The sequence below is a fragment of the Dermochelys coriacea genome, chromosome 14 (assembly GCF_009764565.3).
Source record: "Dermochelys coriacea isolate rDerCor1 chromosome 14, rDerCor1.pri.v4, whole genome shotgun sequence".
Taxonomy (NCBI): Eukaryota; Metazoa; Chordata; order Testudines; family Dermochelyidae; genus Dermochelys; species Dermochelys coriacea.
Genome location: NC_050081.1, coordinates 10,004,347 through 10,028,843, shown reverse-complemented (window position 1 = coordinate 10,028,843; position 24,497 = coordinate 10,004,347). Strand labels below are relative to the sequence as shown.

Here is a 24,497-nt window from a genome sequence, read left to right as displayed (position 1 = left end):
ATACTCCCTGTACAGTAGAGGCAGAGAACAATTTGGTAGCAGCCTCTGCATTCCCAAGTGCAGGTTTTGCTATTCTGGGCAGCTTTGCACAGGCCATGCAGGTGGGCGCTCCTTACCCCTTCCATCTCAGGTGCATGGCTACCATCTTGCTATTAGATGTTAGCAATAAAGTGTCTATGACACACACTTGTGGAGTTCTGCTTCCTTCCAGGAGAAGGCAGCGGTGCTCATCCAGTACAGTTTGCGCTGCATTCCTCTCCATAAGGGACAAAAAACACAAACCGAAAAAATATTAACAACACATATTTATGTAATTGTGAAATATGCAGGAACTGAACTTTCATATCAGTGGAAAGGAAAGACAGAGCATAACAATCAACGCGTAATCAGAATTAACTTTAATAAGAAAGAGAGATGGGCCTATCTGGTGGTTATATTTATTGCTTAATAATGTTTTCATACAGCCATGCCTTAGCACGCAGTGAATGGTTAAGAGTCATATATTTTATAGAAATTTTGTTCAATAACACTTTATATCAACAAGACATTTATAAATTCTTAATTATTGCTATGTAATACATTACACAGCCCTGGGTAGCATACTTCATAATAAACTGAATTCATATATTAAACATTAGTATACATTGTCTTAACTTTCATATCTTAAGATAATATCCTTTTCAATTGGCTTTATCTTATCATCTGTTAAACATTTATTACTTGTACACATCAGTCAGCACAAGTTATTAAAGAATATAGCTGGATCTAGTAATCATTTTACAAATATATACAAATGCATTGCACTGTGTACCTTAAAGTAATACTGGATATAATCAATAATAACAACAAAGACATTTCCTACTTGTATCTGTGGGGTAGCTATGAAAAAATGTACTATGCAAGTAGTTGTTTTATTTATGACTGTTATTTATTCTGGAATGACTATGACATACAATCATCTCTTTCAAACTGAGCCCTGTAAGGCAAAGAGGTTCGAGAAGTTTTCTGTTTAATAAGGAATGAAAGTTTCAACTCCTTCCAGACCTTTCATAAAAAATGCTCCACCATTATTTTAGATCAGCAAATGGAAAAAGATATGTGGGCAAATTTCTGCTCTTAGTTACACCATTATTTATTGAGAGTAGAATCATAGAAGATTAGGGTTTGAAGAGACCTCAGGAGGTCATCTAGTCCAACCCCCTGCTCAAAGCAGGACCAACACCAACTAAATCATCCCATCCAGGGCTTTGTCAAGCCAGACCTTAAAAACTGAGTAACTTCATTACTCAAAGCCAATTGAGTAGCACCAGTGTAAGTGAGATCAGAATAAGGCTCATGTGTGTTGAAATGCCACTCTAAGGAAAAACGCTATGTTCTGCAGATCTGAACTGTGGATGTTCCGGCTCTGGAGCTTGGGCTCTCAAGCATAGGGGTTCAGGTGGTCTTGAGAGCCTGAGCACCAGCCACACATTGCTATTTTGAGTCTGTTAATCTGTGCTGGGAGACTTGCTCCCAGTTGCAGTGTTAGACATATCCTGGAGGGCTCACTATGAATGCAAGGATCTGAGCATGGAGTTCTTAGTGCAGGAGTGGGGCCTAATAGGCAGCTTAGTTGTATATATGTGAACAATAGTGTATATTGGCTTGATGTGCATGTTTCTTTCTTGCAATGTTAGTATCCTTCATTAAATTAAACCTCAGATTAGATCTGAAGCAATGTCTCCCATCCCTCATCAGAAAAGGAAGTATTTTCAGTCTTTTGTTAAACAGATTAAACAGTTTCAGAAGAAGCTAGTTCTGTTAATTGCTTTAGGCTTTGCACAAAAAGGTTGAAGCTAATTAATTTCTTAATTTTCTTTCTTTCTTTTGAATTAGAATAATTTTTAATTTATAAGGGTCATCCTCTATTATGAAAATGAGAACAGATTCAGGCAGCATCTGTAGCATGCAACTTTAAGACAGTGAATGGATTTGCATGGCAAACAGACATCAGTATAGTCCAGCTTCAGTGATATACTCCATTCTAAACTCCATTTGTAGTGTGTTAAGAGCTCTCAGAAGTTTTGGGTTTCCATTCATTCTTTTCTCTCAATGAGGCTTAGAAAGCTTTGATGGACTGAGGGGAAAAAAAGCCAATAGAAAGGATGTCACGGTTTGAGTAAAACATATATGAATGTAGAAATAAACAATAACAAAAAACTGGAAAAGATGGTGAAGTATGAGGGGAAAGAGAGAAATTTCTGAATAACCAGAATTCCCTGCATGATTCCCTGAACCAGAACCCTCCACTATGTGAATCCTTGAAATCTTTCAGAATTCCCTATGGCCTTGATTCAATACATCTAGTGAACTGGGCACTGGACTGGACTCTGTAGATGTGGGTTGTTCCTATCGCTGACATGAATTTGCTGTGTGACCTCGGGCAAGTCAGTTCCTTTTTCTGTACTTCTGTTTCACTCCCACCCTTTTTCTGTCTTGTCTGCATAGACAGTCTGGGCCCCAAAGGATTTACAGCCTCTTATAGTGTGGGTCCAGTGACTAGCACAATGGAGTCCAGATCTTGGTTGGGCTTCTAGGTGTTACTATAGGGACTTTAGCATGTAAATCTAAAGCATTTAATATTTTGCTTAACTGGGGTCTATAGCTAAGAACTAGAGTTAAAAATACAGTAATGGCTCTTTCAGTGGTAATATCAGCAAGACTTCACAATTGTTTTAAAATGCCTCAGTTAATGGGGGGCAGGTGGGGTGGGGGGCTGACAGCAGGTTTCAGAATGTGGCCAGCTTACAGGGAATAATTGTATACTGGATCAGTCTTCTCTTGTTCAACTCCTTAATTGTTATTGCTGTTTTTCAACTTCCTTTGGGCCACATTCTGCCATATGAAAAGGTAGTACTTGTGGCACCTTAGAGACTAACAAATTTATTTGAGCATAAGCTTTCATGAGCTACAGCTCACTTCATCGGATGAAGTCCTTTGGATCCGATGAAGTGAGCTGTAGCTCACAAAAGCTTATGCTCAAATAAATTTGTTAGTCTCTAAGGTGCCACAAGTACTCCTTTTCTTTTTGCGAATACAGACTAACATGGCTGCTACTCTGAATTCTGCCATATGATACACTTCAGTGTGGTATGTGTCTAAGGACGAATTTGGTCTGATTACTGGAATTTATAGAGGGTGATCAGTGCTACTATTGTCTGGGCTTGAGTCATCCAATGCAAACTCACCGAAACAGATTTTTTTTAATGTTTTGTTTTCATTTCTTGATTTTGGCCCATATTTTCTAGCATGCAACTGTGGTGAGACATTGTGAAAAAGGAAGTTGCACAACTTCAGAAAACTAAAGTGAATTCCAAGGGTAACAACTTCTGTAATGTTTTGATTCCTTTTGTATTTTTTTGCTTTTCTCCTGCTGCTCACATTACTTACAATGAAATGGAAGGTTTCAGAGTAGCAGCCATGTTGGTCGTATTCGCAAAAAGAAAGGAGTACTTGTGGCACCTTAGAGACTAACAAATGGAAGAACACAATACGCTAAGTGTCCTAAGCATATTTCTTTTGATTTGTGAGACAAGATGGGCGAGTTAATATCTTTTATTGGACCAACTTCTACTGGTGAGGAAGAGAAGCTTTTGAGCCACACAGAGCTCTTCTTCAGATCTGGAACTCCCAGGTCACAGCAAATGCAAGATGGAACAGATTGTTTAGCATAAGTAGTTAGCACATATGTAAGGGACCATTCAAGGCAGAGTGGCCCATTAACACCTTGGCAGCCAAAGGACAAAAAGAGGGGACTAGTGGGTTACAGATTGTGTAATAAGCCATACATCCATAAATCTTTCCCTTTATATCATACTGACAATTTTTAAAATGATACAAAATAGCATTGCATCACATTCACAGCATAATGTTTTTGTTTCATCTTATTCTCAAATAATATAAAAACGAATGTATAATATACCACTTGAGGTTCTCATTCGGGGCTTGATCCTGCAAAGCCTTGCTCACCCCAAAAAGTCCAATTGACTTCAGTGGAGCTACTAATGCTACCCCTGGCCTTGATCCTTCAAACATGCACTTGACTTCAGTGGGACTATTCACATGAAAGTTAAGCATGCATGTATGTTTTTTGTAAGACTAGGGCCATAGTAGCCAATTAACTTTAACAAGTATTCCTCCTGAAACTCACCTATAAACATTCCTTTGTCCTTCCCTGTTTCAAAGTTTCCCTTTAAGAATGTAATAGTTTTTCAGATGAGTGACTGATGATCCTCTTGTACCATTAAGAGATATGCCATGACATGAGACAAGCAGGGTAAATTGATATCTTTCCACCTAGCTTCCTACCCCAATCTAGGAGAGTTGTTCCTTGACTTATCCCTTCTTACCTGCCACCATTCTGTTTACCACATGATCTTCATTTTCCCCAGTCTCTGGAGTCTGGACATACTCCACAGTCATGGGCTGCTTCCGAATATAATGGTGTTCTCTGATTTGTTTGGGAGCATAAATAAATAAATACAATCAGGAACCAGGGTAAAAAATGAAAAAGATTCTGAAAAAGGCAATTGCTTCTACTAAAAGAAGGAAACAGGTATCACTGTCTTTGACAATTACAGTGTGGCCGTAGCCTGATTTGGCTGGCTAAGCACTGTGATCTGAGATCTTTCACCTGTACCTCAGAGCAAAGGAAGGTTTCAGAGTAGCAGCCATCTTAGTCTGTATTCGCAAAAGAAAAGGAGTACTTGTGGCACCTTAGAGACTAACAAATTTATTAGAGCATAAGCTTTCGTGAGCTACAGCTCACTTCATCGGATGCATTTGGTGGAAAAAACAGAAGGGAGATTGATATACACACACATCTCCCCTCTGTTTTTTTCCACCAAATGCATCCGATGAAGTGAGCTGTAGCTCACGAAAGCTTATGCTCTAATAAATTTATTAGTCTCTAAGGTGCCACAAGTACTCCTTTTCTTAGAGCAAAGGAAGTTTCAGTTCTTGCCACTCTCCACATTATGCATGTGAGATCCAGGCTTTTTAATTTTATTTTTAAAGCCAAACTTAGATTCTCAGGAAGCCAAAGCAGCTCCACGTTTTAACATTTGTATTTTAAAATATTTTCAGATCAAGTGAGAGGCACCACTGGAGATTTACAAATAGAAATTACAAGGGAGTTTTTGAAAACAAATTGTAAAAAGTGGTCCTTTCATAAGGTGCATGTGAAGAAGTGGGGGGTTTTACCCACAAAAGGCTTATGCCCAAATAAATCTGTTAGTCTTTAAGGTGCCACCGGTCTCCTTGTTGTCCTTTCATAAGAGTGGTAGACTGCAAAAACTGTCTAAAACGTAGTCTTGATAGGAAAGCATTTCCCTCCCAACTTGTGAGATTTAGGAATATAGACCATGAAAGTGTGTGTGGTAAGGTTGGTTTGTTTGATCCTGCACTCCGAACCTGAATGATGATGGCCCATTAACAAATGAATCCGTTCACCGAGGTCAGGGAGGCTGAATGAATTTGGCATCTGGTTTGGTAACTTGTCCTGCCAGCTTTGCAAGGCTGACCCAAACACTCCCCACAAAATAGGATGACCAAACAGCAAGTGTGAAAAATCGGGACTGGGGGGTGGGGTAATAGCCTATATAAGAAAAAGACCCAAAAATCGGGACTGTCCCTATAAAAGCGGGACATCTGGTCACCCTACCACAAAAGCCTGTTTGGTATCTCACTAACCGGGTGGGAGACGCCCACACACAGACCTGTTCTCTGGCTAACTCACCCTGTGCGAGATGCCCCATCTGGATCAATTTACTGTGGTTCCGGAAAGGGGGTTTTTGCTGAGTGTTTAAAATCTCCCTTGATCCTGGATTGAAAACGCCCCCCGGACTCGCCCTGCCCCAGCCTGGGAGCAGCCCCCGGCCTCCGAACCGTTGCCTTGAGTTTGAGCAGTGCGTTACCCTCCCCAGCCCCTCCTCTTTGGAATCTTCATACACCCAGCATTGTGAGGTCACGGCACGGATACAATGAAACCCCGGCTCTCCTAGCAACCGCCAGTGGGGGGGGCGTGGCTTTCGCGCTACTAACTGTTGCCTAAGGTGGGGAGAAGGGAGACTCGCGAGTGTTACCGCTGAGCGAGGAGCGGGTGTTCCGAGCTCGCTGGGCGCCGGCTGCTTCTCCCTGCCCCCTTCCGCCGGGCTGGAAGTGGGGTGAGAATCCCTCCTTTCCTCCAGGTAAGCCGGGGGGAGAGAGGCGAGAAAGAGGCGCAGGGAAAGGCAGAGAGAGCGACTGGGTGGAAAAGAAGAAAGGGACCCGAGAGGGAGAAGGTTGTTGCAGTCACCTCCCTCCAGAGTGACACCAAGGCGGAAGTTTGGAGAGTAACAAGCCGAGGGTTGTGTCTCTCCCTGGGCCTGGAGTCGGGGGTAGCTGCTCCTGGGTAAGGCTGCCTAAGCAGAGCTTCGCTGTTCCTTAGCTTCCCCCAGTTGATCAGAGAGAAAGAAAAGACTTGGGCTGGTTCTCCACGGCCCTGAGAGAGCAGGAGCTGGGCTTTCATTCACCTGCCGCCTCTTGTTTCCCTCGTTCCCTTCGCTGCTTGCCAGGCTGGCAGCCCTTCCCCCGAGCTTGGAGAGGAGCTTGCTCCATTTCTTCAGCGAGTCTGGGGGTGGGGGCAGAGGGGAGTGCACTGACCTGCTCTTCCGAGGCCCCAGTGTTAGGCGTCTGGGGCTTGCAAGCGAAATTCGAGAGGGGCTTGAGCTCTGTCAGGAGTGGTCAGTTTGCTGCTGTGTGTCTAGTGATAAATACACCAATGACCAGGTTGCAGCCTGGAAGCAGATTATGTAATTTCTACAGATTTTTATTTTTGGTCTATGCTGGGTCACTTACGCTTGCTATTTTTGCAGTGGGCAAGGGAAAGCTTCTCTCTGTTCCATGACTTTTCAGATTGCTGCTTGTTTTGGGTTTGTGTGGTTTTTTTTTTTTTTTTCTTGTATCATGTCTTTTGAACTGGTAGAAATCCAGGCAATAAAACTTAAATATCTAAACTGTTAGCCTGCTTCAATACATACTTTTTCTTCTCTCCCCACCCCCACCACTCTAATTACATGAAATTGGAAAGTGTAATAATAATCACACCCATACAACCCACCCCAGTAATAGCAGGTGACCTTAGCTAATATAAATGTGTCAGTAGGCTACTACTGTTGCTTTCCAAGAATACTTTAAAATGGGAAAATCATAAAGCGGTAGGGGATTCTGTCAGCATTCAAAAATGATAAACTGGGGGCTTCAGTGAAGGCATGTGCCTGGGTTTCTCATTGCTAGCGAGTCAATCTCGGTAACGCACTGTGCCCCGAAATATTTGAATCTCTGTCATTTTGGGGTAGTTTAAATAACTGTGGGCTGCTGAGTCTGAGGTTTAAAGCTAAAAAAGTTACTGTTTATGTTTAGAATCAAGGCCACAGACGTATCAAAATTGTAGCCTGCATTTCGGGGCCGCATCATAGGCATCTCCTGTTATATTGGCAAACCAATGGGATTTCCATAACTTCTTTTCAAAACCTTTTTCAATAGCACAATCACAACCATGATTGTATCTACCTTCGATAAGCAGGCTGGTGGAGTAGATTGTCTTCTCTGAATAGCTTCTGAAAGAAATATTTGTAATTACACCTACAGAGATGTCTGCACTACACTTACAGCTGTGTGTGTGAATATGATTAAAACAACTAAAATTGAAGGGTAGAGGCATATCCTATGTGGATGGAACTAGAATTTGTGATAGTCCTGATTTTAGCATTTGTGTTTCTCACAGGTGGGGCATTACAATGTGGTTTGTATGCAGGCCCAGCATAATATTTCTTAAACTAGTCTATTAGTCATTCAACATTAAGTAAATAATCTTTAAGAGTAAGTGAGGAGTTTAAAAAAAAAACCAGGCACTGCAAATGGTGAATGGGGAGTTAGGGAGGATATTAGGGCATAATTTTTACAAACCTTAGCTTCTGCTTTCATTTTAAAGGTTACACTCCCAGTTATGCCTGTGGCAGAGAGTTCTGTACCGCATAGCCAGTAACTTCATGTTAGCCCAGCCTTGTAGCAAATAACACCATCTTAAACAGCTGCAAGGACTGAGAGCTTACTCCCTCCTAAGAGGTATCAGAGTTTAGATGGGACTCTTTGATCTCGAATGTGAGATAAACTAGGGTTTGTTTACATGGGACACCCACAGAAAATTAATCCAAATTAACTAAAGAGGTGCATTTAAACTGGCTAAATTAATCCAGATTAAATCCCTGTATGGATGCGGTATTCTAATGTCGTTTAACTAATCCACTTGAACGGGTCATTCAGATTAACTTTCTTGAGGGTCCATGTGTAGATAAACTCTAGCTATAGCCCCAACCAAAAATGCATCCTTAATCATGTTTGCTGTGCCCTCACCAACACGGGCTGCTCACCAATTTGTTTCCCAAGGCAAGATTTTCTCCTTGTGCTATGGAAATTGTGGGGTGTTCTCTCTTCAAATGCTTCGGGTTTGAAACTGTTCATCTTCCCCAGGTTCCCTTCCTCTCTAGTGAGTGCAGTGTCACATAATACATCCAGGAGTATACAGCATCTCAGGAGTAGACAGCTCCAGTTTCCTTCTCTTTGCTGGAGTCCTTGGCAGACTTGCTATATGACTTGAATAGCAATGGTGTAGACAAGAACAGGCAACTATTCTACAGTGCAAGGTCTTAAGGGCAGGGACTATCTTCTAATTATGGGGACCTTATCAGAGCCTATAGTCACTACCATCAATAATAAATAAAGTGAAGGCTGCAATAGGGCAGGCTTTGAATGGTGGTAAAGCTCCAGTTAAACGTTTGCACAGAGCATGGTGGTGTAACTACTCTTAATATGTGTGTTGAAACTAACTGTTAAACTTTAGCTGCTGCACTACTGCAAAATTCCAGTGTTGATGTGCTGCATTGGCACTAGAGTGACCAGACAGCAAGTCAGGACAGGGGGTGAGGGGTAATAGGAGCCTATATAAGGAAAAAAAAAATCAGGACATCTGGTGTCACCCTAATTGGCACAGTTTAACCTCCTGCAAACTGTGGCTTATACTGGAGCAGTGTCTACAATAGGGTTTACAGTAGAGCAGCTATGTTGTTGTAGTAACCCTGGTGGTTAAAACTCTAACATAAAGAAGCCCCGTAATCTGTTGTCCCCAATTACATGCTGGGCCACATAGACCGCTCCTCCATGATCGTGCATATGACCTAGGCTCGCGTATAATTGTTCAACCAGATGGAACAGCTTGCAGGATTGGGACCTAGCTTAAAATAAGCAAGTGTAACAAACAAAAGAAGAAAATGGGGAAGAACAGCATTCTGACAGCAGTGTTTTGTTGTGTTAGGATGCATTCTGCTCTTTTGCAATATTAAATGGGGTATTTAAAATTCTCTCTCCCATGTTACTATAGAAAACTCTTTCCTGGGTATCTGGCTGGTGAATCTTGCCCATGTGCTCAGGGTTTGGCTGATTGCCATGTTTGGGGTCGGGAGGGAGTTTTCCTCCAGGGCAGATTGGAGAGGCCCTGGAGGTTTTTTTTTGGCCTACCTCTGTAGCATGGGGCATGGTTGACTGGAGGGAGGCTTCCTCTGCTCCTTGAAGTTTTGAAACCATGATTTGAGGACTTCAATAGCTCAGACATGGGTGAGGTTTTTCATAGGAGTGGTGGGTGACATTCTGTGGCCTGCGCTGTGCAGGAGGTCGGACTAGATGATCAGAGTGGTCCCTTCTGACCTTAGTATCTATGAATCTATGTTCTCAGCCATGCGGTACAGAAGTGGTGACTTGTTTTTTATTGTTGTATGATTTTATGATGAAATAAATAATAATCATAACTCTAAAGTAAAACTCCCCCTTTCCCTGCATTACTCTGACAAAAGGCAGCTGTTCACACAAACAGTGATGTAACAAGAAAGGTGAAGTTTCTGCTTGTAAGAGGCTAAATTAGCTATATTCTCTGATAGACTATGCCTAGAAGGGCTTATTACTTGCATAATTGTCTTCTATTGAATGCTACTTTAGAATTCTGCTGTAGTTGGGTTCCTTTGTGTGCCAAAAAAAAAAAAAAAAACCCAACAACCCCACAATAGCAACAAAATGCCCCAACAAAGGCATGTTTAACACCCTACTAAAGAAGTGGAGATCACAGATCAGAAAAGAATAACCACTTCCCACACAAACGCTCACTCTCCTCTTCTCCACACTGTTTGGGCTATCTGCTCCCTTTGAGAGATGGTTTTCCCAATGGCACAAGTTCATTATAGTTGCTCTCTGGCCAAGCCAGTATTTGTTTGCAGAAAACACATGTGTACAGTGAACTCTCATGCAGCCCTTGCGTGTATTGCCCTCTGCATACAGACTGTTGACCCAATGGAGCAGACTGGGAGAAATACCAACTGGTATTTTCAGGCACATGATTAGCTGAACTGGTCTTGCTGGCTCAAATTCCATATTGTAATTGCATCTTGCACTGTTTTCTATGTTGGCAACTTAAAAAAAAAAAAAGGGGGGGGGGGGGGAGAGAAAGCTTTAGTGTCTTAACATGATTGAACTGAAACCTAAACAGCTAACATACGAGTTGATCCCCTTTAGTGTATCTTTCTTCTTGGGGGTATATGTTACAGGCTTTTGTTGTGAACGAAAGTTCTAGTTAAGGCTGTGTTCAGGCTTGTATTAAAAATGAATCCCGTCTTTTCACAGGCTTGTAACAAGTAGAGTTCTAGATCTTTGACTCTTACTTGCTGTGTGACTTTAAGTCTGCGTTGGCATAGCCCCCTGGTGTAGGCACAGCATAGCCAACAGAAGGTTTGGGTTTTTTTGCCAGTGTAGGAACACCACCTTCCTGAACATTAGTTCGGTTGACAGAAGGCCACTTTTGTCAACAAAGCTGCATCTATATGGGTTTTTTGTCACCATAGCTGTGTCACTAGGGGTGTAGTTTTTTTCACAGCGCTAGCTATGCTGATGTCTTACTTGTAGACCAGACCTAAATCACTAAAGCACTTCTGAAAATTCTATCCTGAGTCCCATTTTCAAAAGTGACTTAGGCACTTCTAAGTGCCCATGAAACTTGTATACTCGACTTCCATAGCCCAAGTCACTTTTGAAAATGGAACTCAGGTGCTTGAAAATGTAACCCTTAACATTTCTGTGCCTCTGTTTTCCCTCTGCGAAAGGAGGGTAAAGTATCCTTATTCTCATCAAGAAGTCTCAGTACGCTTTAGAAAGGAGAAGAGCTATAAATGAGCATAAGAATGAGAGATTTCTAATCGGTGCTGGAACTTCCCAGCCTTGGGCTTAGCCTAGAGGTTTATTTTTATTTTGCAGTTTTCAGGAAACTTGACTTAATCCACTCTGGATTTACCAGAGAGAGGAAAGGATTGGGGTGTTGTTGTTGTTTTTTTTTGTCTTCCAGATCAAAAAATAAAAATCTTTTTGGGTACAATAAATGGAAAAATCACTCCTGGACCTTTTGCAGAACCTAACAAAAATGATCCTGCCCTTTGTGGTACATGGGGTTGGAAGAACTTCCCATTCTCTGTTGCATGGGCACCGAATAGTGAAAGGATCAATTTTAAAATACTTTTTGCTCTTTGTTCAGCTCCAACAGTACCTTTTTCCTTCTGAATTCACTTTTCAAAGGCAAGGAACAAGTTATTTCCTACTTAAATATGATTTCCCCACAATTCTTGTGCAATCCCTTATTTCACAATACACAGCTTTTGATTTCTGTATACCCTGTTCCATGTCCATCCATCCCCTTTTCCAACACTATGCCAATAAACACCTTTTCCCCCCTGCCAGACAAAGCACATCACTGATGCAATCTAACTGCTTTTCTTCATTCTAGGGAATGTTTAGCTGCTTTTTGCACCCAGCTTTCCTCCTCCCCTTCTCTCCCCCTCCACCACCACCACCCCCCCCAAGCTGCCCAGATCTGCGATAAGGCTGCTAGGGGAGCTCTTTATCCAAATGTCTAGTGCACCCCCGGGCAAGACTTCTCTCTAAATTACTGTGTATCCAATTCTTTGCCCTTGAGGCTTCTCAAGGAAAAGAAGTGCTACAGTTCTTGTGTGCCTGAGCTCCACGATCTTCTAAGCAGAACATGCTAGTTAGAATAAACATCTTGTATTTTATACACTAGTATTAGTTGAGGAATTGGGCTGAGAAGCCATTTCTTCAGGGGCTTGAGCTCATGTGAATAAAGAGATAAAGTAAGTGCTTCTCTCCAACACACCTGTCTGCTTCATTGCATGGTGTAACACTGCACTTAGGAAGTAGTAATATCATTTCAGAACAGCTTTGATTTTTAGCTGAACGGTATCTTAGGACTTGTCTATGTTGTGAAACGACCATGTGTTAACTAGCAAAAAATGAATCGTGACTTAGCTTCGGTGTGCATCAGGATTGTTATGGCTAGTATGACAGCTGGCTGGAATTTTAGCCAGATGGAGCACCCGGGCACAGCAGTGTTTGCAATTACCTCATCAAGATAACACTGTGGTGAAATTGCTTATGGTACAGTGGTGATAAACGTTCATGCACCATTGCTAGGAAAGGGTACAAATGTTTATTTAGGCAAAGCTCTGAGAGAGAAGAGTCCTAAGAAGAGGTCCCCCATGAGAGTTTGACCATGCCTCTCTCCCACTCCCCCACCCTCAAGCTGTTCTTGGGCTGTACAAAGGAAAGAGATTGCTGTGACTTAGAGCAAAGATTTCTCATGAGTGTTAATTATGCCAAGTTTATGCTGTGGTGCTAAGAACTTATTTTTGGCAAGTGCCATGTATACACGGACTATATTTTAGTGTTACCCAGGCTTTATAAAACAGATACTCTCTTAGCATGTACCCTGCAGCTGGGACACAGCTCACCCTAACTTGCTTTTTAGCATGTGCTTAACAATTCCATCATGAGGGCGAGACCTTCAGGAAAGAGGCATCTGGATTTCTATTCCCTCTGCAGATGAATGTGGAGGCAGGCTGGAGTGCCCTCCCCCTCCTGACTCCAAGATAAGCCAACAAAGAGGGTTATCAGCCATAAACGTGTAATGCTGAAAGAGAGCTGTGACTCCGTTTTGCTTGGGTCAGCAAGCTAGAAGCTTGCATGATGAGAAGAGTTTCACATTGTGTAAACACCGTGAACTGTTATCTAAAATGTCAATATTAATTGGGCTCCTCCATCTCCTGCTAGCAGTGGTCACCTTGGTCTTAAAGTGACATTTGTGACAAACACAGTACAGGCTTATTTTATTAAAAAAAAAAAACACCCTCTATAAGTCAGGATGGAAAATGTCTTGCATTTCAGAAGGAAGGATTTGCTGTACAGTGCTGGAAAGGGAAGGAGAATGAGTCAGGCACTTAGAACCAGTGGCAGAAAACCTATCTGCACTGTGGAAACGGGGGAAAAATATTCCACAGTTGCTAATGCCGGGGTGCTGACCTTCACAAGCCCAGCCTGTTCTCCCTCCCTAGAGATATGCCCTATCTATATCTTAGAGCATTAACGCTCGTGTTGCATCAGTGATCCTGGCAATCGATGCTATCTTTTAATCTCTACAGGGAAGGCAACTTTCTTAGCTGCTCCAATTAGTTCTCTGCTAAAATCACTAAATGTCAGTCCCTGCTAATGTCCAGAACTTCCCAGAAAAACAAAGCGCGTTGAAAAGGAGTGCTTCAAACTGGACCCTGATATTAAGAGGTCTGGCACTTCTGTTACCACCAATTACAGTGACAGGTGGTGTAGTGCAAACACTTCCGTCTCCTGCAGTCCCTGGGCTGGCTCCAGTCTGCAAACCATTTTCAGGGATAGTAATCATCGGACTGGAAGGGACCTCCAGAGGTCATATAGTCCAGTCCCCTGCACTCATGGCAGGGCTAACTATGTAGACCATTCCTCACAGATGTTTGTCTAACCTGCTCTTTAAAAGTCTCCAATGATGGAGATTCCACCACCTCCCTAGGCAATTTATTCCAGTGCTTAAGCACCCTGACAGGAAGTTTTTCCTAATGTCCAACTTAAACCTCCCTTGTGCAATTTAAGCCCGTTGCTTTTTGTCCTATCCTCGGAGGTTAAGAAGAACAATTTTTCTCCCTCTTCCTTATAATACATAATTGAAAACTGTTATGTCCCATCTGTCTTCTCTTCTCCAGACTAAACAAACCCAATTTTTTTCAACCTTCCCTCATAGGTAATGTTTTCTAGACCTCAAATCATTTGTTGCTCTTCTCTGGACTTTCTCCAATTTGTCCACATCTTTCCTGAAATATGGCACCTAGAACTGGACACAATACTCCAGTTGAGGTCTAATGAGAGAGGAGTAGAGCAGAAGAATTACTTCTCGTGTCTGGCTTACACTCCTGCTAATACATCCCAGAATGATGTTCACTTTTTTTTTTTTTTTTTTTTTGCAATAGCATTTCATTGTTGACTCATATTTAGCTTGTGGTCCACTCTGACCCCCAGATCCCTTTCCACTGTACTCCTTCCTAGGCAGTCATTTCCCGTTTTGTATATGTGCAACTTATTGTTCCTTCCTAAATGGAGTACTTTGCATGTGTCCTTATTGAACTTCATCCTATTTACTTCAGACCGTTTGTCCAGATCATTCTGAATTTTAATCCTATCCTCCAAAGCACTTGCAACCCCTCCCAGCTTAGTATCCTCCGCAAACTTTATAAGTGTATTCTCTATGCCATTTTCTAAATCACTGATGAAGATATTGAACAGAACCAGACCCAGAACTGATCCCTGTGGACCCCACTCGTTATGCCCTTCCGGCATGACTCTGAACCACTGATAACTACTCTCTGGAAACTGTTTTCCAGCCAGTTTTCCACCCACCTTATAGTAGCTCTATCTAGACTGTATTTCCCTAGTTTGTTTACGAGAAGGTCATGCAGGATCCTATCGAGCTTTTCTAAAGTCAAAATATACCACATCTACTGCTTTCTTACCCCCCCTTCCCCCAATCCACAAGGCTTTTTACCCTGTCAAAGAAAGCTCTGATTGATTTAACACAATTTTTGTTTTTGACAAATCCATGCTGACTGTTACTTATCACGTTATTGTCTTCTAGATGTTTGCAAACTGATTGCTTAATTTTCATTAGCACTGGAAAATGAGGGTCAGTTTACACTTACTTTAAAAAGTCAACAGTTGCTTTGTGCTCAAGCCCTGGCTTTGCCTAGTGCTCACATAGTTAAGTGTGAAGGGCACCGACATAGAAGTTTGTTTTTTTTTTTTTTTTTTTTTTTCAGTCAACCGGTTGGCCCTGAATTGCACTACTGTCTGAGCCACTGATGTTACCTTTATACATGCAGATGATTGACAGCACACTAGAGTATATTCATGCTCTTGCACTGTACCTCGATTCTTACCAGCTTTATGGGGTGCTGTCCAGCATTCAATGATAGACTGAGTCTAAAGAATTCCCTTTCCTAGAAACCCTTCTCAGCACACTCCAGCTTTGTGTCAGGTTAACTCTAAAATTGAACTTTTAAATGTTAGATCCAAGTAACTAAACAGTCACACAGAGCAACTGCACTGAACAAACTGTAATTTGTAGCCTCATTTTGTATAACTCAATAGAATAGTAATTCTATACATATTGATCTCTACTCTTTCAAAGATTTATTTTATGCACCAGCTGCTTTGGAATTCCTGCCATCATCCCTTCTTGCTAGACCAGAGGCCTAGGCAAGGCTTCTGTTCCCCTCTATCTGTTTCTGAAGGTTTAATTGAAGGCATTCGTTCGTATGGTTGCCCACTGGCCACAGCTGGGTGGGTGAGGCTTGCCTGCTGACAGGAAGTTCTAAAACTTCCCATTGAACTAAAATGTAAAAGCACAATTTATTAACTGCTCAGCTGAGCACTTCATTCTGTGCTTGTCTCGCCAGATGCAGGACTTTGGCCGCTTTCATTCAAACAACTGGTGAGTAAATCACCAGCTCCTTACATCCTTCTGAGAACTGAAGGAGAAATTACATCCACATTTAAAATAAATATGTAACCGTTAGTTTAAATGCACTTAAAGTGCAGAACACACAGGGTGGCTGGAAGTTTTCTAGTAGAACCCTCCCCCATATTAAATAGTCTGAGATGTTGGCTTTCAAATTCAATAGGCTTTTTTCAACTGGGACAAGAGCCTATTTTTCTAGTAGGTTTGTGATGCTAAATAGTATTTAGATGGGAGGCTGCCAAACCTGGCGTATCTCTCCATGGCACCTGTTCCCCTCCCATTGTACTTTTGGTGGCTTTTCTGGTGTTTAGACTGGGAAGAAAGGACAGCTCTGACGTACTGTTACTAATTAGGATCAAACTGGCAGAATCAGTATTAAAGCAGGAAGACCACTCTGGTTGAAACTGAGTTTTAGTGTCCTGGCTGAGGTCGCTTGGTCAAGACTCTTGTTGCCAATTATATGCTCAGAAATCCTAGTTTTAACTAACTAGACAGTTAAACTGTTGTAATTCAGGGTGAAATCTGCTTCTGATTTTGTACTTCCCTACATCCTCTAGGGTGTTGAGTATAAACTTCAATGCTTGTGAGGTGATCAGATGCTATGGTTATAGAGGCCAGATAGCTGGATAGTACTTGCAAGCAACTGTATGTACCTCCTTTTAGATCTGAAAGGATTCATGTGGGCATGTGTCCCTTGGTTCCAGACTGTTCATTTTCAAATGTTATCATTTGAATTTAGGCAGTGTTGTTGCAGCCGTGTCGGTCCCAGGATATTAGAGACACAAGGATGGTGAGGTAATATCTTCTATTGGACCAACTTCTGTTGGTGAGAGAGACAAGTGTTCGAGTTTACACGGAGCTCTTCTTCAGGTCTGGGAAACTTAGGCCATGTCTACACTAGCAAGCTTACTGTGGCACAGCTAAACTGATGCAGCTGTACCACTTAAGATCATGCCGGTAGCCGCTCTATGCTGATAGGAGAGAGCTCCCCCATTGACATAATTAAACGAGCAGAGATGCTCTACTGCTGACAGTGTTGTCCACATCGGCGCTTCTATCAGCGTAACTTGCATCGCTCAGAGGGGTAAGGTGTGTTTTTTTTCACACCCCTGAGCAACATAAACAGAAATGATATTGTAGACATAGGGATTGTTTACACTGCAAAGTTGTTGACACAATTTTTGTCTTTCATGGGTACTTAAAGCCCCTCTCTCCCTGCCCCCTCCCGGGTGAAAGACACAAGTTTTGCCGATGCAGGTGGCAGTGTGAACGCGGCTTTGTTGGCAGGAGTGCTCTCCTGCCAACAAAGCTAATGCTGCTCACGGGGCTGAAGGTATTTTGTCGGCAAAAGTGCCGACAAAGTACCAAAAAAGAGCGCTTACACGTGTTGACTTTTAGCGACAAGGCTGTGTCGACACAGCCTTGTCACTAAAAGCTGTGTAGTGTAGACAAGCCCATAGTCTTACTCAGTGTCACAGCTAAATACAAGATAGGGCAGATTGCATTAACTGCTTATGTGAAACATATTTCAAGGGACCATTCAAAGTGAAGTGGTCCATTAACACCTGGGAAAGTAGGGGAAGCAGCTGGGTGGGTTGTTAATGGGTTATATATATTTTTTGTAATGAGCCATAAATCCAATGTCTCTATTCAGTCCATGATTTTTTTAGTGTCTAGCAAAGTTAGAAGTATTGAAGCATTATAATAACTGTCTCTGTCACTTCCAACCTGGGGACAGTTCAGCCTACTAACCTTCAGGGTCAGACCCCTCAAGTTGCGTTCCCTCGAACTATCTAGTCATTGAGCTTCAAAATGGCTGCTGTGATTGCCTACATGGGGCTCAAAGGAAGACAGTTGGCTCTAATAGAGCACAGAAATCTGGGTTCTGTTCTTAGCTCTCCTTCGAATTTGCTTTGACCATCTAAAAGTCACTAACCACTCTGCCCCAATTTATTCATCTGTTTTAAATGTGGATAAGACTTAAGCCTCACAATTGTCCCTCGAGGAGGGAATTCATTAATTTTTGCTAAGTGTTCTGAGCTCCATGGACAGCAGGTGTTCAACTAAGTACTTGCTGCAGATTTTGCTCTGTAGTATCTGTCTCACTGGCATGTAAAGCGCTTTGGGATACCTTGAGTACTGTATTTGATTAGACAATAATACCAGCGTTGCTTCTCTTAATCCCAAGCTGTTGAGTATTGTTTGACGTGCTGTATGGTCTGCTATACAGGAACCTTCCAAAACCATTGGTCACAATTTTATTGTCTTGACTATACCAAGAAAAATAGGGAGCAGATGATAGTAAAAATCCAGGTATACAATTCTTTTTCCAATTGCATCATTTGCCTTTCTATTCCCTCTGTAGGTTTGTGTGTGGATTTTTGAAACAATGAATGACTTGGGGTTGCAATGTTCTATGCATCTTAAACCCTACCTAAATATTGGGGAGGGGGGTTAAAGAAAAGCTGAATAGCATGTGTTCCAATCAATCTTATTTTGTACAGGAATGCTTTCTTTCTAGGCACTGTAGGAAAAACTTGAGAGAGATTTTAATTTTGAATTTATGCTCATTTTTTAAAATTTTTGTCATTTGTAGAAGTGGGTATATAAGCTTCTTGTGCTAAATGTACTTTCAGCACTGACAGTAGTGTATGAAGCGGAGATTACTGATATTAATGCTGAACAATTTAAATATTTTGATAGCTTTAGCTAGTAATGTACCCTTTCAAGCATGTTGCTTAGTAATGGTATTCACTAACTCCAGCTTTAATCTCTAGTGGTGGTTCTTGTGGCAGTTCTTCCCCCCCCCCCCCGCCCCGTACATGTCATGGGTATTTTCTTTGTCATTTCCTGTGACCTATTGCTGCTCCATTTGTGAATGTTTAGGCTTGGAAGGATTCGATGCTTATCTGTAAACATCGGTTTCACTCGGTACACATGCAAACTGATTAAAATATTTCCATCAATGATTGAAATTTACAGATAGGCCAACTAAGGCTGCTTGAGAACTTATTAGAGATTGATTTAAGGATATTTACTTTGTATATTTTCACATGTAATGTTGATCCCTCTCCTCATAACTTTGTGCAATTGTGAAAATGTAAATAGCTAAAAATAGAAAAATGCTTAAAATAAACATTATCTGTCAATTACAAAAAATTGAATTCTGTGACTATTCCCTGGAAGTTTGTAGCCACCTGTGCCTTAAGCATCATTTAGATAAGTCTTTGGTAGGTACAGAGAAGTCTTTTCTCTAGCAATGACTCTTCAGCTAACAGATCTCAGAGCTTGACCACTGAAAGATCATAAGAAGCCACTCTGAGCTTGGAGCATCCGCACAATTGCACAGGTTTGTTTCAAAGTTCTAGGAAGGGTAGTTATTTCACATGTTGTCATTGACTAACCGAACTTGTATGGCCTTCAGCAATGCAGGTGGCTTTTAACATTTTTGAACCTTGACTCCCACAAGTGGTGTGCTTGCCTTACCGCAGTTTGGAGATGTGGTTAAAACACCAAAAGCCCATCAACAAAGCAAGACTAAATGTGCTAGAATCAAGTCTCCTGATAGGTTGTATTTGTAACAAAGATTGGCTTTAAAGTTATATAATTCCTAGAAAAGTCTTCTAAAGTGCGGCTGTGTATACATTCGGTCTACACCATATGTAGATGTGATTAACTCATTTTACCATGCACCTTTGACTGCCCTCTGGCATTTCTGACATTTCCAAAACCTCAAGCAGTTTCACACAGCTGCCCTCAACTCCCTGTATTGTTTAAGAAGGTAGTGCTTCTATTATAACGATGACAGGCGCACTGTTCAGCTTGTGCTGAGAACTTTTATAGGGCACCATGGAGGGAGAGAAGTTGTCTAATACAAAGGCTAGATTGTCTTCCATCTGGTGGCAAAGCTCTAGAGCGCAACAAGCCATTAGTTTACCCTATCCACTTGATAGGCTGGCTGCACGTATGGCCTGGACTGTGCTAAAGTCAAGTCTCTTAACAGGGAGTTCCTTCGTAGTTCAGGGGTTCTTAAACTGGGGGTTGGGACCCCTAAGGGGGTCACAAGGTTATTATGCAGGGGGTCACAAGCTGTCAACCTCCACCCCAAGCCCCGTTTTGCATCCAGCATTTATAATGGTGTTAAATTAAAAACACTTTTTAATATATTTATAAGGGGGGGGGGTCACACTCAGAGGCTTGCTATGTGAAAGGAGTCACCAGTACAAAAGTTTGAGAACCACCGTCATGTTCATGGGCAGCAACTTTTGTCAGATGAACCAATAGACTCCTTTTCTGGAAGTGGCTGTTATGTCTGGTTTTATAATTGGCGTCCTCTGGGTATAAAGCAAGTTTCTGAGGCGTTGTGGGCACTTTAGCAGTAAACTGGCTACCGGGGGCAGGGCTTAAATTCAGTCGGAGCTACCCGGAGCGGAGTTCCAGTAAATATTTTCAAACCCGTAGAGCAGACGCCCCAAACCCTGGCATGTCCCACAGGGCTAAAGCCCCAGAGCTCTTGGAAAATACTGAGAATTTAAGCTCTGACTGAAGGTGATGGTTTCCCAAAGCCTGTATCTAGAAGGGGTTTAGAAGTGGAGATCTTAGAGTAGAGGAATAATTATCATTGGAAACAATAATACGTGATGCTGACACAAAAGAGCTAGGTATGTTGTGTGCTGTGACTTATTATAAATATATATTGTAATACAAATTTAAAATGGGGCTCATTAGCCTGTCACAAATTGGTAGGGAGGAGGCAAATGAGCACCTAGTACTCTGGAGAGAGTGACTGTCTAATTGCTAATGGTCCTTTTTAGAGAGTCTGGGCTCCTATTATTAGAAAACTAAATGTAAGCTGTTACCTGCAGGATTTGGAATAAGAGTCTGTCATGCTGCTGTTGACCTTCAATTTCTCACATTAATTTGTTTTAACACTAGTGAGATTTACCTGCTATGTAAAGATTTACTTAAGCAATACATTTTTCAGTAAGACTTCCAGAGTGCCACCTTCTCTTGGATCACAGATTTGATTTTTTTTTTTTAACAGATCTGGATATTTTCTGTAACAGCAGCTAGTGTTTAATTGCATAAAACCCTTAAGAAATGTGGCAACTCTAAGGCCATGTGGGTCACCACGCTGCTGCAAATATCCGGGGTGACTCATGCCCATCCTGGGTCTGTGGATTTCCAAGTTGCTGTAGCTGTCTAAAGATGTTAAAAATAAGCAGCACGGGTTTTGTATATAAATAAATATATATTGGCATGTTTTCAAGGCATTTTATAAAAGAGGGAAGGATGGTTATCCTTGATCTACAGATGAAGAAACTGAGGCAGAGAGAGAGCCCAAGGTCTACCAGCAGAAGAACCAGGAATAGACCCCAAGTCTCTGGAGTCCAGTGCAATGATCTTGCCACTAGGCAGCTCTGCCTCCCCTATGACTAATGTAGTGATGTGTAGATCTCTGGTAAAATTTTCAAAAGTGGCGAAGTCCATTTTCAAAAGTCACTTAGGCATTTCTGAAAATGTTACCCCTAGATCAGTCACTGTTTAATGTGACTAACATGGAAAAGATCTGTATTAAAGTGCCCTTTAAATACAGTGGCCCTTAACCTGGATATATAATTCCTATTTAACATCAGTGAGCATTCAGAGTATATGCTGAGGAGGAAATCCACTTCGTAGAATCAAATGAGTCCAAAGTTCTGCAATATCAGTAGGGCTCTATAGTGATTTGCATAAGGGATGTTTCTTTGCAAAAGCGTATCTGATGTAGAGCTGTGGGAGAAACCAGCAGTGCAGCAGGGAGTTAACTGCTTGTGGAAACAACTTGTCTCAGTCTAGAGATATGAAGGTCAGTAACGGCATACCTAACAGTGAAGTATAAGAGGGAGCAGTTCTTCATTATATATATTTATTTCCTCACTGGCTGTCAGTGGTGGCATTCCATGAATACAAGTAATTGTCATCTTGGTTCAGTTTCAGAGTCAAACTTAGGCCCCGACCCTGCAAAGACTTGCACATGTGCATAACCCTGAGCATGTGTAATCCAGACTACAGCTGGCCAAAGGGTGCCAGGTGTCCAAGTCCCATGGGTTACAAGCACCTAATTACAATAGGCTCCTTTTTAAAATCCCAGCCTACTAGTGCTTTTAAAAATACATAGAATGCAAAATAATCTGGTTCCCCCCACCCACACCCCTATTTTTTGCTGGACTAACTTTTGGAGGACCCAGGGAATTGGTGTGGGTGTCTCCTTACGTAAATTAGTGGGGTGTTTTGAAGCTGTAGCAGACAGAGAGCTTTCCTCCCAGCTGATTTTAGGTCAATGGCATTAAATAATTCTCTAAAACACTAAGTTCAAAAGTCTGAATAAATCAGTTTTGCTTTCATATAAGTCAGGGTTCACAAACTTGGTCTCTGTAACATTCTACTCCTGCTAGTTCCTTCAATGTCAGTCTTCCAGGAAAAAACAGGATAGATAAGACCTGAATTTCTGGTAACGATAGTTACAAATGGCTGTTTTCAAGACGTTGAAGTTTTCTTCTAGTAAAGAGTAGTTCCTTGTTGCTTCAGTTGCGTGACAAAGCTGTTAGACACACCACACTTGTCTCATGTCAGACATTGCTGCTCCTTTATAACGTCCCCTTAGTAAGGGGCTTCTTTAATTTTACAAGTGAAGATTAATCTTCGGCATTTGACTGGTTCTTGTGTTTTCAAAGCATAGAGAAAATAACAGAGCATCCACAAGGATAGACCACAGCTCCCAGTATATGCTAATACATATACCAGCACTGCTATGTGCTGGAAGAGATGCCTGGATAACAATGAAACTGGAAAGCATACAAAAATGTATCTGGCTAATGACTTGTAGTAATTGCTGTACGGTGGAGGGGAAATTTGGGCCCAAAATTCTTGTTCCTTTCAACAAATAAGCAAATAGCTACTACTAGGTCCTGCATTTCTACTGAGAGGTTATATTACTATATGACCAGTGAAAATCTGTTCCCTACCTACCTTTCTTGGTAAAGGACACTATGGGAAAAGAACATTGCAGATAAATGAATATTGGAGACCAGAGATTTCCTGTTGTGCAAGATGGAGACATACAAGCCCAGTTGTGAACAGGAGTCAGTTCTGCCCTGGTTGACACTCGCTGTCAAAGGCAGGTTGTGGTTCCAGACAGGCGTTCCTGCAACTGGCTCTCTGTAACACTATGTAATGCTGGTTAGAGGTGAGCAATGTTTTAGGAGAAGCTCTGTGCATTGAGCGTTTGCAGGATCGGGCCCTCCAAAAGTAACCCTTTAAATGCGATTCTGATGCAAATACCAGCATGCTTATGGTGTTTTTAGGAGAGGGGTAATGGCTGCTGCTTTCATTTAGTCTGCACATCTTGCTGCAAACTTGTATGCCTCCTGACTGGTCTTTCCCTTCCATGGACAGGGTAGCGAAATCCAGGACGGTGCCTATTTGGACGGTGAAAGTGTGTACAGTGAGTCCGAGCTGTTTCCTGATGAAGACACAATGACCCTGGCCCAGCAAGAGGTCCACCATGAGTCCGACATGGACAGTGCCATCGAGAGTGTGCAGAGCTCTGAGGCATCCGATGTGTGTGGCAGTGAAGAGAAGGACAGCATGCTCAGTGGACTCTTTCTGCCTGTAGACAAGTGAGTGGTGAGGTGCCTGTCAAGACATGAGTCTTATGCAGGGGAGGGGAGGTTAAACCAGCTGATCCCTCTTGTTTTAGGCCTGTCTGGGCTGAGGTTCTCCAACATGTGGAATTAGGTGTCCAGATCCCTCTATTTAAAATTAGTGGGATTTGGTCATCCATCTCCCCTAGTGGCCTTGGAAATCTCAGCCCTTGTGTCTGCTGGCTTGTCCACCAGGCTCCAGTAGGGTGAACGCATGTCTGTGGCACCTCGGCCGGGACAAAGTCCCGCTTTATAGTGACAGCGCTGGTTGACTTCTGATGAAGTGTGATCACTGTGCTAATTGCCAAAAATGGGTGGGTTTTCCTTGTTTGCCTTCCTACTTCCTGGAGCCCATTTGCATTAGGACTCCAGTGTGAATCCGCCACAAAGCAGCAGTGTGCAGGTGCTTCTCCAGCCTTAGTTACGCTTCTGTCACGCTCAATGGATGTGAGGGCTGGGCTGAATAGGCTTTGCAGATGTAGTCAAGGAGCTTTGCGTTGCCATCCTGTGCGTGGAGTCCCCCTGACATAAGGAGGCATCGTTCAGCTTGTTGGCCGCTAGGGCTTTGCAGGCCTGGACCTGTGATGTTAAAAAGTCACATCCGGCACCCAGAAAAGAAGGATCAGGCGATTAGTGACCACCTGTGAAAAGTTTGGGGTAAGTGACTTGCCCAGCATCGTGTAGAACCTCTGTGGCAGAGGCAGGGATAGAATCCAATTCTCCAGGTCAGTATTCAACTGCCTTAATCATGACCCTTCTTTCTCTTCCTGTAATCCATGCCTCATTCACTGCACATCTGCCAATCATAG

At 42.3% G+C, this 24,497-nt stretch overlaps 1 protein-coding gene and 1 long non-coding RNA gene across 6 annotated transcripts in view; one reads left to right on the top strand and one right to left on the bottom strand.

Annotated features, from left to right (window-relative positions):
• The window catches only part of RAB11FIP4 (RAB11 family interacting protein 4), a 220,178-nt gene that overhangs the window by 169,610 nt on the left and 26,071 nt on the right, over positions 1-24,497 (top strand). For 2 of the 4 annotated variants that reach the window (XM_038371523.2, XM_043496388.1), the window contains one exon: positions 23,441-23,664. In XM_038371523.2, coding sequence (XP_038227451.1) covers positions 23,441-23,664 — 224 coding nt within the window. Of the gene's footprint in view, positions 1-6,020; positions 6,228-6,282; positions 6,431-23,440; positions 23,665-24,497 lie in introns of those variants that run through there. The other 2 variants (XM_038371524.2, XM_038371525.2) reach the window with 2 other exon arrangements.
• LOC119842840 lies at positions 437-6,771 on the bottom strand. Of its 2 annotated transcripts, none has more exons than XR_005288820.1 (3): positions 6,682-6,771; positions 4,389-4,489; positions 437-2,116 (listed from the first exon to the last, which is right to left on the bottom strand). It is a non-coding gene; the product is annotated as an uncharacterized LOC119842840 (long non-coding RNA). The 2 variants fall into 2 exon arrangements; XR_005288821.2 differs by lacking the exon at positions 6,682-6,771 and adding an exon at positions 5,777-5,938.